Raw genomic sequence first — 15,106 nt, 5'->3', positions numbered from 1 at the left:
TGGACTGTGAATAGCTATGGAAAACTGAACTGAGTTTCCAGACTAAATTCTCTCAGTTGCATCAGTTTTTGTATACAATGCAAGTAGTTGTATTGTTCATATGGTAAAACCAGATATGATGGTTTGAAGCTGCTTCAAATCATTCTCCCTGCTTTATCACTTTGATCTGTAACATGGAGACAATATTAACATGAATGTGTCATGTGCTTTGAGATCAATAGCAGTCTCAATTATTACAACTATTTCTATAGTGCACGAGATAATAGTACTTTAAAAATGCAGTTTTCACAGAATTTATTTACAAATATTTCCTTGTCAGTCACATGCAGCAAAAAAAACCCCTCTTTAATGCTACAGTACAGGTAGTCCTCGACATACAACCGTTCATTTAGCGACCATTCAAAGTTACAACGGCACTGAAAAAAGTGACGTATGACCATTTTTCACAGTTATGACCTTACCAGCATCCCCGTGATCATGTGATTAAAATTCAGATGCTTGGCAACTAGTTCATATTTATGACCGTTGCTGTGTCCAATGGGGATTCACTTAACAACTGCTTTACTAACTTATCAACTGCAGTGATTCACTTAACAACTGATTCCAGAAAGGTGTCGTGCCCCTGTTGGAGACTGAATTTGTGGAGGAAGATGAGCTGGAACAAGAGCCAACAGAGATTGTAAGGGTGGCTCCGTTGGACTTGGAGGAAACTGGGGAAGGGCAGAGTCAGTCCAGGCAAGGTTTTTCAGGATTAGAAAGGCTTGCAGACAGGGAGGAGCAGGAGAGACAGAGCTTAGGTGAAGAGCAAGGACCACCCCCTCCTGATCCTAGATCACGGAGAGAAGAGAGAAGGCAAGAACAACGCAGACTGAGCTGGCTATGAGGAAGGAGAGTGCCTGGGGACTGAGATGTAAGGAGGTGCTAGTGGCATTTGTCAGGAACAAGCATTGAATCTGTGGAACTTCATGTGCACTTGCCCACGCCTGGAGATTATTGTGCTCTGTCTTATGGGGCTTGACTGGTTTGCTTGCTTCGCTGAACTTCTTGCTCTGGTTACTATCTGGCTAACCTGGCTTACCAAGTACTCACGGCCAGAGGTTTCTGAAGGTGCATGTGAGAGCTTTGCTCCAGGACTTGGTAGTAAACATGGGGATGTTTGGGGGCAAAGTTGGAGCAATAAAGGGAAGCAAGACCTGTTCTCTAGCTGTGTTGCTTTTGTGTCGTGCCCTGGGTCATCACAAAAGTTGAAAAATGGGGCAAGGTTTACTTAACAAATGTCTCACTTAACGACATAAATGTTGGGCTCAGTTGTGAGGACTTGAGGACTACCTGTAGTTGAGAACTACCTAAAAAGCGTACTTTTCTGTAATATTCTAAAGTCTGGAGAATCTTCTATCAATGTCCCTTCTCTGTACCACTCCACTTTTGGTGAAGGAGCTCCTTTCACCCGACATTCAAACACGACCAGCTGACCCTCAGAGGCTGATATATTTTGTAGCATCTAAAACAAAAACAGACATTATGATATTTTAAGATTTTTAAAGATTATTACACAGGTGTGAATAAAGCAAAGTTCAGCATTGAGCGCACTTGCTTCTGGTCACTGAATGGATACATCTGTGCAGTTTTCTTGTCATGATTTGCCATTGGTTTTGGCAGGAATAGGGGCCCATTGCTCAGCTTCCTACTTTAATTTACAGCCCAAGATTTCAAACATGGTCCCATCCAAGTACTGACCAGAGGAATCCCTGCTTATCTTTCTACATTAATCCAGGTTGGCAGTGTGCTACTTACCTGTTAAAGCTGTCAGTGGAAAGTAGCAGGACAGAAGTTTTAAACTACAATATATGCTACCTAATCTGGTGCTTTCTAAATGAATTGGAATCTACTATCAATTTTATCTTTGCTGATGTTGCTTTTAAAAGATTGGAGATCGTCATCTGGAGAACTTCCTTAATTTGTATAACAGAAGTCTCCAATATTTTCAGATAGGTGTGCTGAAGATGTACTGATGTAAAAGAAGCAATTTTAGGACACTCAGGCTGATGATATAATCACTGAGCTTTTGAAAGTTATTTTAGGATTGGACAATGATGGCCTGAGGATTGGATCATCACATCTACAGTACTATTTATTTATTTATTTATTTGATTTGATTTGATTTCTAGACCGCCCCCTCTCCCCGAAGGGACTTGGGGTGGTGTACAGGTACCAAATTAAAAAACCTTACAAATAATCATAAATATAGTTAAAAACGAATTAAACTTTAAACCCCTGTACAAATTTATAAAAATTAAAAACTAAGCCTAAGACCAAAATTTAAAAATACAGACTGGGGTGGGAGAGCTGGAATTAGGCCAAGCCGGCTAGTACTTGTTTCCCCTTATGAGAAGAGCTCATTCAAGCAAATCACCTTGGTGAACACAGGAGCAGCTATTAGGGGTCTTCCATCCAGTCCTTGTAAATAATTAGTAGGGCTTTGATTCTAGTAGTGAAACAAAGAAACAAATGTTAAGGCATATAATCAGGGATGGGCTTCAAAAATTTTAGCAAGGGGTTCTCTGCCGGGTTGCTAGGTGGGTGTGGGCATGGTGGGCATGGCCTAGTCAGCCTCATGCACCATGGGGGGCATTTTTGCTCTCCCCAGGGTCCGGAGGCTTTCCTCGAGCCTCCAGAAGGGCGAAAAGTGCCTTCTCAGGCTCTGGGGCCCCCCTGGAAGCCCCCTGCGTGCCCTGCACTTACCTACATCCAAAACGGGATGCGTGGGGACTCCTGGGAGGGGCAGGGTGAGGTGGGCAGGGCCAGCCAGGAGTGGGATTTGGGGGTTCTCCGAACCGCATAGAATCTTAGCTAGAGGTTCTCCCATACCCCTGCAAAAAAAGCAGCAGCCCACCCCTGCTATAATATAAGTATAACATTTTTGCTTCTAAAAAAGAGAGAACTATACGAAAAAAATATTGTCCAAACTGTGTAGACTTTGCAGGAGAACATCTTTAAGCATGATATTAAAGTCCAGCTGACATGGAACCTAACCTTGTGGCAATTTTCATAGCATCACTGAACATAAGGGTTAGAAGGAAACATGTATTTGTTTGTTTGTTTGCTTGCTGGTTTCCTGCTTTTATTATTTTTATGAATAACTCCAGGCAATGAACAGATCCCACACCCATTTCTCTTCCTATTTTCCCCACAACAACAACCCTATGAGGCAGGTGGGGCTAAGAGAGAGAGTGACTAGCCCAAAGTCACCCAGCTGGCTTTCATGGCTAAGGAGGAACTTGAACTCATAGCCTCCTGTTTCTAATCTGGTGCCTTAGCCACTAGACCAAATTGGTTCTCCTTAGATCAGGGGTGTCCAAACTTGGGAACTTTAAGACTTGTGGACTTCAACTCCCAGAATTCCCCAGCCAGCATGTTCCCAAGTTTGGACACCCCTGCCTTAGATAAACATTGGCAACATTGGCCATTCTGGGAGCATGGCTGGCTGGGGAATTCTGGGAGTTGAAGTCCACAAGTCTTAAAGTTCCCAAGTTTGGACACCCCTGCCTTAGATAAATATTGGCAACATCGGGCTCAAGCCCTTGGCCACACATTGCCCCACAATTTAACAAAAAAAGCTGAAGTTGAACCATTTATTATTCACAAAAATAATTGGTTTATATCGTTATTTCTATCCAATTCTTTCATTATTAAAACAATCCCAATCTGGAACACTGTTTCCTAAAATAGCTTTAAAATACAGTTACGGCTATTGTTATTTTTTAAAAGAAGTTTTAAAATGTAAACCATTGCAAGAATTCTAAAATATGGACAGTGAAGAGACAGAAGTAAATTGTCAAAGTAGCACCAATATATGAGAAGACTCCTTGTCATCCTTGCAGGGTGCTCAATGTTCATGACCCAGGTTGTTTACAATATGCTAAAATAAGTGAGGACATTCACAGAATAAAGAAACATTAAAGCACAAAGCAGTAACAGAACTCATAGCAGCTTTTAATTTAAAAAATACATGTTCATTGTCCAAAGGTCATTTAGAACAGGGGTGTCCAACTTGATTTCATTTAGGGCTGCATCAGGGTTGTGTTTGATTTTGGGGGGCTGGGAGGGGGGGGCTGGGGGGGGCATGGCCAGCTTGACATCATTTGTGTTGGGGGCACCTGGGTGGCCCAGGCGAGGCTCGGGTGATCCATTGTCTCAGCAGATGAATTTCTCAATGCCTCCTTGCCTTCTGATCAAATGCCACTTTTGCTAGTAGTTTTTTTTTAATTTTATTGTTTTAATTAGACAGATAACACACACACAAAACACTCTTCAATACATCTTCCAGCTAGCATGTCGATTGGTTACAATTAAATTCCGTGCATTACTACAATCATTCTTTATATTTCATTCAAATCGAATTGTGCATTTTAAATCAAGGATCTTTATACCGTCAATATACCAACATTCTCCTTTAACTGCATTTGTTTGAAAATACTTTTATCCAGAATCATTCATATTTATATTATCCAATGAATAAACATTTTAACACCGACAACAATCTGTAAGAGCTACCACATTCTGCTTATTTATCGCCTAGGATTCTTATTTCTTTCCTCCATCCACCTATACTAGTAGTTTGTTTGATAGCCCTCTGCCAGCAAAATGGAGGTCAGGAGGGGTGTGCCCACCACCCCAGGCTCCATTTTTGGCCACAATGGCCTCCTGCAGTCCTCTGCCAGTGAAAACGGAGCACGCTGCCCCCTGAGCTCCGTTTTTGCTGACAGAAGGCTGCAGGAGGTCATCTATTCTGAAAACGGAGCCTGGGAGGGCTGCCTGTGGCCCTCCTGAGCTCTATTTTCACTGGCAGGGGCACCCTAGAGCGGTCCTTTGCTGTTGCCAGGCGGTCCTGCAGGCCAGATCTAAGCACCCCATGGGTCAGATTTGGCCCGTGGTTCTTGAGTTTGACACCCCTGCTTTAGAAAATCTTGGTCATTAAAAGCTCAGAGAAGGATGTCAGTGAAATGTGCAAAGACTCAGTTGGAGAAGAAATAGAATGCTACTTCATAACTGGAATAGTTAAGGGTGACATAAAGCTGCATCAGCTGTGGGTTCCTAGCCTTTTAGTAAGATAAAAATGCAAACGGTCTGGAATTGCTTCTCTAACCCTTCCGAATAAAGTAGAATTGTATTTGCAATAACCAGCTTTCTTTTCAGAATAAATTATATTCTTGTTTCCCCAACTCATAAATAATTTATGTTGGCCTGGTTTGCATTCTCCTGTTTTTCATACCAGGATGAAAATAAAATTGCTTTACCACTTCAACCGAAAACCAAAGATTAAGGATAACATGCAAATTAATCCTAGTCTATAGAACAGCTGCTTCTGTAACATGGTGTCTTTTATGTATGTTAGCCTACAGTTGGTTTCTTCCATGGGATACTCCCCAAGTACCAGTGACTGCCCATCCCAGAATTCTTGGTCAAAACCATTAATGGAATGTGCTGGTTTGGAATTCTGAATCTTGCAATCCATTCTCAAATGACTGAATGTCATTCAGAAAATAGCACCTTGGGGCAGACTGGATGACAGCACCACAGCTACACAAAGCTAGTGGCATTTTTGTTTTTGTCCCCTTGAGGAAAGCATCATATTTATTTTTCATACCTGATACACAGGAACTGAGACAGGATGTTTCATCAAAGGTTGTGGTTGAATGCATTCTTGATGGCTTGCAGAAGAATTAGCAAGAAGAGGAGTGGGAGGAAGTGGAGCGGGAGGAGGTGCAGTGGATGAGGTCTTAGTCTGGTTTTGGTACCTGGGGAAAAGTCGGAAAAGGCTAATTGACAAAAAAAAGGAAACAACATGAGTTTGTGAAGGCTGAAACTACCTTTATCCATTGATTTTGAGTGATTTTAAAAGGCTACCTTGATGGATAGGGAAGTTTTGTCATACAACTGACTTTGAAGCTTCTCAAAGCATCCTTGCCCTAAAGTGTGTCTCCTCCCCTTTGTCTTCACTAAGAATTCTAAGGAAGTTCTGTGGTTTAATGCCTTGCTCTGTGTGGGAAACAGGCAGTGATGGGATTCTAAATCTTTTCCTACCAGTTGTATGAGAGCACGCTTCACGTATGTGGGCAGCACTCAAAGACTGCCCTCGGTGTCAGCACTGGGGAGCTGAGCTATATTTTTTTTAGCTCAGCTGAGGTGCGGCAATTCGCTCTGCTGCATGAATCAGCTGAGTTAAAAAAACAAGGGAATATAGGACAGGGAATGATGGGGGGCGGGGGGGGGGGCAACCAGGGGTGGTATTTGCCGGTTCTCTGAACTACTCAAAATTTCCACTACCGGTTCACCCGAACCAATACGAACCAGCTGAATACCACCTCTGGAAACAGGAATGGTGAACAATTTTTTCCTCTAGTTGAGAGGTGAAAGATGGAATATTCCAGCTGCTCCTGAGGGAGTTAAAACTAAGGATGCCCCTGAACTGGACTCAGCTCTCCTCAGAAGCATTATGGTAATGGTTTGCTGTTGCTTTTTCCTGGGATTTTTTTTCCTCAACTTTCCAGTCCAGCCCTGAGATTTTGAGGCATTCCCCTCACTGTACTAATCTAAACAACAGAACGTCAATAATTTTAGAAAGCCAAATATTTTGAGTGCTGCTTCAAATGCTCAGAAATTACTAGCAGATTTCTTCAAAGTGCTAGGCATCCTTGTGGTCCACAAACTAATACAAGTCCTTCATATTTTCCATTATTGTTAATCTGCATGAGTAGTTCTTTGCAATGATCAGAATATATGTGAGTGAAGAGACGGCTATGTTGAGGCATTGAGAATTAAAAAGGAGACCCATTAAAAGAGGGAGCTTATAGTTGGGGATTAGGGTGAGAATGGACCTTCACTGGCTAAGTCATTCTTACCGTCTGGAAATAGGAATGGGGAAATATCACATAGCAGTGACTGAACAGACAGCTGCAGAGATCAGTTTTTCTCATTGGCAAGACTTGTCACATTTTTGGCAAACATAATACTCATTTTCATTATATGAAAAATATTGAAGTTTATCTAGTGACAGGTGGATCTTTAGCAGCAAGAAAGGGAAACTCTAGTTAATTGAGACCTAATCCTTTCTAATCCTGTTCTTTAAGAAGAAAAGTTTGAGAACAAAACATTCGCTTTAGTGGAAAGCAAGAGACCTCAGTTTCTTCTTGACACTTCAGTGAAGTTTGAGAAAGACACATTTCTACTTGGCCAGCCTTTTGAAGGCTTATATCTTATGGATTTGCTGGAATGAAGAAAAAAACTGTTTCAAATGTTGAACAGAAGGGCCAGGAAAATCTTGTCTCCATAAACCTGAAAATAATAATGTAATGATTGCTTATATTTTCAAGCTACTGCAATTGGAGAAGGCATAATTAGTGTCTGTAGAAGACAACTATCAATTGCATACCAATATGAACTGAATTGCCTATGAAATTATAGTTTGCCGTTTGTATAAATAACAGAATAACAGAATTGGAAGGGACCTTGGAGATCTTCTAGTCCAACCCCCTGATTGTCCAATCTCTTCTTTAAAACCTCCAGTATAGGAGCACCCACAAGCCATTCCACTGATTAATTGTTCTCACTGTCAGGAAATTTCTCCTTAGTTCTAGATTGCTTCTCTCCTTGATTAGTTTCCATCCATTGCTTCTTGTTCTGCCTTCAGGTGCTTTGAAGAATAGATTAACCCCCCCTTTTTTTTTGTGGCATCCTAAAGCCTTTGTGACTTTAAATATTGGAACACTCCTATCATATCACCCCAGTTGTTTTTGTTATTAGATTAGACATAACTAATTCTGCAACCATTCTTCATATGTTTATCTTACCATTATTTATTTGAGGACAGACCTGCTCCTACTGTGAGTCCCCCCTCTCGCAGGTATGGCCCTTTGCCCTCTCAAGGGCCCACCTTGATGACGGGTTCATTAACCCAGAGAGGTGGAGGAAGCGGAGACTCAGGGGTTTTTTAACAAAATGTTTTTTATCTGTTTTAGGGGGTTCCAGGGTGGGGGGGAGGGTTAATCAGGCCAGGAGGGGGATTAGTGCCAGGCGAACAGGTGTGGTCGGGAGAGGAGTGAGCGGAGTGGGGGAGGGGAGGGAGAATGATATTCCAGTGGACGGTTGTCCTATTCCAACGGTCGTAGGGAGGGGTGGGTGCGAGGATGGACGAAAATCTTGTAGCCGGTTGGGAGACCATGGCTGCTGGACACGCCCGGTCACTTGTACCAACCCCCGCACTCTAGGTGGTCAGGACCTACAGAGCCAGGGCCTGAGGCTGATGTTATGCAATGCAAGGTCTGTTGTCAATAAGGCCCCCCTCATTAATGATTTGATCTCGGAGGGGGAGCTGGACCTTGCAGGGATAACGGAGACCTGGTTGGGCCACGAGGGTGGTTTACCCCTCATGGAAATGTGCCCACCGGGCTACCGTGCATTTCATCAGCCCCGGGCCCTGGGTAAGGGTGGTGAGGTGGCGGTAGTTATACAGGAGAGTCTGGAACTGAAGGAATTCACTGTGCCACAGATATCCGGTTGTGAGTCCCTTGGTGTGAAATGGGGCCCAGGGAGGCAGTTGGGCTTGCTGATTGTATACTTGGCTCCTCGCTATGCATCAGCGGCCCTGCCTGAGCTCCTCGAGCTGATCGCAGAGACGGTGGTTGAGACCCACAAACTTCTGGTTATGGGGGATTTCAACCTGCCGTCAACGGGTGAAGCATCTGAGGTGGCTCGGGAGTTCATGGCTTCCATGACAGCCATGGACCTGACCCAACTAATTCAGGGCCCCACACACAAGGGAGGCCGCACGCTGGACCTTATTTTTGTCTCTGGACAGTGGACGAGTGATCTGGGAATAGGGGATTTGGTTATTACACCCCTGTCATGGTCAGATCACTCATCTCTCCGGCTTGACTTCCCTGGCGCTACCCCTCACCGTGGGGAGGCAGAACCAGATTGTCCTAGATGGTTCCACCCCAGGCGCCTGATGGAACCGAATAGGTTCCAGAAGGAGCTTGGGCCACTTCCTGTAACCCTGACCCGCTCCCGGATGGAGGACCTGGTGACCGCATGGAATATTGTGGCTGCCGGGGCCTTGGACCGGGTTGCGCCTTTGCGGCCTCTCCTGCGGCAACGAACCACCCTGGCCCCTTGGTTTACCGAGGAGCTAAGGGTGATGAAATGCCACAAGAGACGCCTAGAGAGCAGATGGAGGTCCTCACGCTCCAAATCTGACCGAACACAGGTAAGAGCCTATTTACGGACCTACCTTGTGGCATTAAGAGCGGCCAAACGTCAACATTGTGCCGCTCTTATTGCGTCCGCAGATAACCGCCCTGTCGCCCTGTTTCGGGTGACCCGCTCCCTCCTATCACAGAGGCCGCGGGAAGCCCCCTTGCAGGGTAGAGCGGAGGAATTTGGGGGATATCTGCAGGACAAAATCGCTCAGATCCGGAGTGAATGGGTCCCCTTCAGTGGACCAGGGGGGACGGCAGAAGCGAGTCTTGAGGGACCACTCTGGGAGGAGTTTGACTCTGTTGCCGCCGATGATATGGACAGGTTGCATGGGCGACTGCGAGCCACTACATGTTTATTGGACCCGTGTCCCTCCTGGCTTGTACTGGCATCCTGGGAGGTCACACGAGGCTGGCTCCTGGGGCTAGTGAATGCTTCATTGGGTGGGGGGTCCTTGCCGGCCGCCTTGAAAGAGGCGGTGGTGAGGCCCTTACTCAAGAAGCCTTCTCTGGACCCGGCGGAGCTAGCTAATTATAGTCCCGTCTCCAACCTTCCCTTTTTAGCGAAGGTTGTAGAGAGTGTGGTGGCACAACAGTTCCCACGTCACCTGGAGGAAATCGATTATCTAGACCTGCGCCAGTCTGGTTTCCGGCCCGGTCACAGCACGGAGACGGCCTTGGTCACGTTGGTGGATGATCTCTGGAGGGCCAGAGATAGGGGGTGCTCCTCTATCCTGGTCCTATTAGACCTCTCAGCGGCTTTTGATACCATCGACCATGGTATCCTATTGCGCCGGCTGGAGGGGGTGGGGGTGGGGGACACCGTTTTGCGGTGGTTCTGCTCCTACCTCACCGACCGGACGCAATGCGTGTTGGCAGAGGAGCAGAGGTCGACCCTGAAGCCGCTCACTTGTGGGGTGCCGCAGGGGTCGGTCCTCTCGCCCCTCCTGTTCAACACATATATGAAGCCACTGGGCAAGATCATTCATGGTCTTGGGGTTGGATACCATCTGTACGCTGATGATACGCAGCTGTACATCTCCACCCCGAACCACCCCAACGAGGCCGTCGAAATGATGTCCCGGTGTCTGGAAGCCGTTCGGGTCTGGATGGGGGACAACAGATTCAAGCTCAACCCCTCCAAGACGGAGTGGCTGTGGCTACCGGCGCCCCGATTCAACCAGTGGACTCCATCGCTGGCCATTGGGGGCGAGCAACTGGCCCCCGTGGAACGGGCACGCAATTTGGGCATCCTCCTAGATGCCCGGCTGTCGATGGATGACCATGTGGCAGCCGTGGCGAGGGGGGCGTTCCACCAGGTCCGCCTGGTGCGCCAATTGCGCCCCTTATTGGACCGGGACGCCCTTCACACAGTCACTCATGCGCTGGTGACGTCTCGTCTGGACTACTGCAACGCTCTCTACATGGGGCTCCCCTTGAGATGCACCCGAGGACTGCAGCTGGTCCAGAATGCGGCCGCGCGGGCTATCATGGGGAGTACTAGATACTCCCACATAACACCTCTCCTGCGCGAGCTGCACTGGCTACCTGTGGTTTTTCGGGTGCGTTTCAAGGTGTTGATTACCATCTTTAAAGCGCTCCATGGCACAGGACCTAGTTACCTGCGGGATCGCATCCTACCCCATACATCCCTGCGACCAATTCGCTTTCACAGGGAGGGACTTCTCCGGGTGCCGTCCACCAAGCAATGCCAACGGGCAGCGCCCAGGAGTAGGGCCTTTTCTGTGATGGGCCCAACCCTCTGGAATGACCTCCCCCCGATATTAGAACCACTACTGACCTCCGCTCCTTCCCTAAGAAACTCAAGACCCACCTGTTCCAATTAGCTGGCCTAGCCCATCTATAGTTCTATTCTTATCCTCCTGGCAGTTATTTTTAATTATTTAATTTAATTTTGGGGTAGTTTTTAGGGGTTGTTTTTAATGTTGTTCTTAATCTTACTTTACTGTACAGTTTGTATATTGCGTCCTCTATCTATATGTATGTATGGTGTTTTTTATTTCGACTGTACACCGCCCCGAGTCCCTTTGGGGAGAGGGAGCGGTTTATAAATTTGAAATAAAGTAAGTAAAGTAAAGTAAATCTTCAATCCCCTAACCATCTTTATTGCTCTTCTCTGTACTCTTTCTAGAGTCTCAACATCTTTATTATATCATGGCAACCAAAACTGGATGCAATATTCCAAGTGTGGTCTTACCAAGGCATTATAAAATGGTATTAACGTTTCACATGTTCTTGATTCTATCACTCTATTAATGTACTCTAGGATTGGGTTGGCTTTTTTGGCAGCTGGAGCACATTTCTGGCTCGTATTTAAGTGGTTGTCTACTAGAACTCAAAGCAGGGGTGGGTTCCTGCCAGTTCTAACCTTTTCTATAGAAGAGGTTCCACAAATCTACAGTGCCATTTAGAACTGGTTCCAGCTCCCTCTCCCCGCCCGTCCGCACATCATCAAGGTGAAGAGCGAGAGGAGGAATTCTGGGAGTTGAAGTCCACAAGTCTTAAAGCTGTCAAGTTTGAACACCCCTGGGGTTTTTTTTCCTAAAGGGTTAAGGGTGCAAGGGTCTTGTAACTTGACAGCTTTAAGACTTGCATGCTTCAAATGCTAGAGTTACTGAGCCAACATTTTGGTTGCTAAGCAAGAGCGTTGTTAAGTGAGTTTCACCACATTTTACAAGTTGGCCACGCCCACCCAGTCACATGGCTAGCAAGCCACTCCCACCCAGTCACATGGCCAGCAAGCCACTCCCACAAAGCAGGCCACACCTACAGAAGAGGTTCTTAAAAAATTTTGAAACCCACCACTGACTCAAAGTTCTTCTTGCAGTTACTACTGTTGAGGCAGGTACCACCTGTGCTATGCATTTGGTTTTTCTTGCCTACATGTAAATCCCTGCTTTTCTCTACATTGAATTTCATTTTGTTAGACAGGTCCCAATGTTCAAGTCTATCAAGATCCTTCTGTATCCTGAGTCCATCTTCTAGAATATTGGCTATTCCTGCCACCTTGGTGTCATCTGCAAATTTGATGAGTTCCCCTTCTATCCCCTTGTCTAAGTCATTGATGAAGATATTGAAGATTACTGGGCCTAAGACAGAGCCTTGGGGTACATATAATTTTTGATTAATCATCATCATCATCAGCAGCAGCAGCAGCAGCAGCAGCAGCATCTATTAAACTTGCATATCATCTACCTCTGAACAACTTTATAGCCTTAGTTTTCCACATTAGTTTCAAAGGGAGGTGAGGAAGATGGGAATTATTACTATACAGGCTTTGATTTTGTTGTTTCACTGCGACCAATCCGCTCTCACAGAGAGGGTCTCCTCCGGGTACCTTCCGCTAAACAGTGCGGGCGGGCGGTGCCTAGGAGTAGGGCCTTCTCTGTGATGGGCCCAACCCTCTGGAACGACCTCCCCCCCGATATTAGAACCACCTCTGATCTCCGCTCCTTCTGCAAGAAACTCAAGACCCACCTGTTTCGAGCAGCTGGTCTGGCCTAATTATAATTATAATCGTAATTGCATTTAACATCTATTACTAACTTTCCTGGATGGCTTTTTAAATTTTATATTGGGGTTTTAAACGGGTTTTAAAATTGTTTTTAATTATTTAAATTGGTTTTGGGGTTTTATATACAGACAGTATGTGTGTGTTGTTTTTGTTCTATGTCTTATGTTATGTTCTGTTGTTTTGATCATGAACGGTCTGTACACCGCCCCGAGTCCCTACGGGGAGAGGGGGCGGTCTATAAATTAAATAAACTTTAAACCTTAAACCTTAAACTAGTGATGACATCTAGTCAACTTTTCTCTATTTGGAAGCTAAGTTTACAGGGCTTCTGGTTAGGTAGGAAAGTTAAAAAGAGATCTCAGAAGAAGACAATGGCTAACCTCTTTGGTATTGTTTTCTACAACACCTACATAAAAACATATATTAAATCATTAGGGAGATTTCCAAAGAACTTGCTGCATCATTTTCCAAATAAAATTGATCCACTACTTGTTTTTTGGCTGATCAATAACACATACCAATTCATATAAGGAGCATTTTGAAACAGTTGCCATAATTAGTTTAGTTTAGTTTAGTTTATTTAATTTATAAACCGCCCCCTCTCCCCGAAGGGACTCGGGGCGGTGTACAGACAATATACAAAAAGAATAAAGCAACACACAAAACCAGACAAACCAACTTAAACACACAGTCCGTACAAAACCAAACTATTTTACAAAAATTAAAATAGTACCATTAAAACCAATTTAAAACCCCAAAATTTAAAAATTTAAAAATGCCATCCAGGAAGGTCAGGATTCAATTATACTATATTTTGCTTTCAATTACAATTGAGCCAGGCCAGCTAATTTGAACAAGTGGGTCTTGAGTTTCTTACGGAAGGAGCGGAGATCAACAGTAGTTCTAATATCGGGGGGGAGGTCGTTCCAGAGGGTTGGGCCCATCACAGAGAAGGCCCTACTCTTGGGCACCGCCCGCCCGCATTGCTTAGCGGAAGGTACCCGGAGGAGTCCCTCTCTGTGAGAGCGGATTGGCCGTAGGGATGTGTGGGGTAGGATGCGATCCCGCAGATAACTAGGTTGGGAAAATGAGATGGGAGAGAAGTTTATTCCCACTCTTCTGATTCAATTCCCTATCACCCCAATTCCCTGCAATTTTTTTTAAAAGCAAAGTAACAAGTTGGGAAATCTAACCCAAGAATAGAAGTGTCCACGAATGTCCCAAATTCACACCATACTTACCGATCCATTTCTTCTTTGCCACTGTCACTTTCTGATTCTGAAGACGAGGCCCCTGTGGGAAAGCAAAGATTACTTCCATTGGGCAACATATTTATTAATTTACTTATCTGAGTGCAATGTAGACTGCCTCTTTGATGTTTGTTGTTGATATCACAATGATTTGGTGCAACTAATTTGATTTATGGACTGGATCCTAATATCTTTGGAAACTTTCCTTAGCAATTATGTCCCTATAAGAAATGTGTCCCCTTTTGGAGACATATTTCTTATAAGGACATACAAAGCCCTGTGCTGCTGGTTCTGCTATAGTATTGTTGGACAGATGACAATTGGCACCCTTACACTTTTTATTCCACTGAAAAATACAACTACTATTTTCAGTCACTGCTGGAAAAATCTACCAATAAACTGGTTTAAAACTGACCATCATTTGTGTTGCAATAGAAAATTTCACTCCTTGGTGTAGATGTTAAGTACCGTGGAAGCCACATAACATCATGTTCATTGTATAGTCATTATACAAATGCATTGATTATGTTGCAACTCATATAAATTATAAAATTTTATGATTATATCATAATGCATAAGACATTACATCTTCCATGATATTCAGACTCCTAAGAGAAATAGTTTAAAACTTGTTTGGGAATAGATTCGGATATGATGTTTGTTGCTTAAAACAGCTTTAAAAAGGTCAGGCAATATCCTCAAAATTGGATATTCCATGGTTAAATAGGTAAATTAGGTAATAGGTATATGCTTTACAAATAAATGTGTATACACAAACACACACACACACACACACACATACACGTATAGAATGTCTGTTTGCTTCTGGCATGAATGAAAAGCACAATGCCATAAAGAGATTGTAGTATCATACAAGTGATGGCAATTAGTTTTAATTTCTTCCAAATACTACCCAAAACACTGCAAAGAACTCTGCAAAGCTGGCTGACAGTATGTATGTGTGTATGTGTGTGTGTGTGTGTATGTATACATACATATATACATACATACATACATACATACATACATACATTTACATACATACATACGCATATAGTCCCCAGATA

At 44.4% G+C, this 15,106-nt stretch overlaps 1 protein-coding gene across 2 annotated transcripts in view; it reads right to left on the bottom strand.

Moving 5' to 3' along the window:
- Positions 1 to 15,106, bottom strand: part of MYPN (myopalladin) — a gene marked incomplete at its 5' end in the record, with an annotated part of 93,474 nt that overhangs the window by 59,901 nt on the left and 18,467 nt on the right. For both annotated transcript variants that reach the window (XM_081956202.1, XM_081956203.1), the window contains 4 exons: positions 1,360 to 1,501; positions 2,414 to 2,485; positions 5,648 to 5,798; positions 14,031 to 14,082. In XM_081956202.1, the coding sequence (XP_081812328.1) occupies positions 1,360 to 1,501; positions 2,414 to 2,485; positions 5,648 to 5,798; positions 14,031 to 14,082 (417 nt within the window). The remainder of the gene's footprint in view (positions 1 to 1,359; positions 1,502 to 2,413; positions 2,486 to 5,647; positions 5,799 to 14,030; positions 14,083 to 15,106) is intronic.

This window comes from Natrix helvetica (genome assembly GCF_964273705.1).
Source record: "Natrix helvetica genome assembly, chromosome: 5".
In the NCBI taxonomy this organism is placed as follows: Eukaryota; Metazoa; Chordata; class Lepidosauria; order Squamata; family Natricidae; genus Natrix; species Natrix helvetica.
This window is presented reverse-complemented; position numbering and strand designations above follow the sequence as displayed.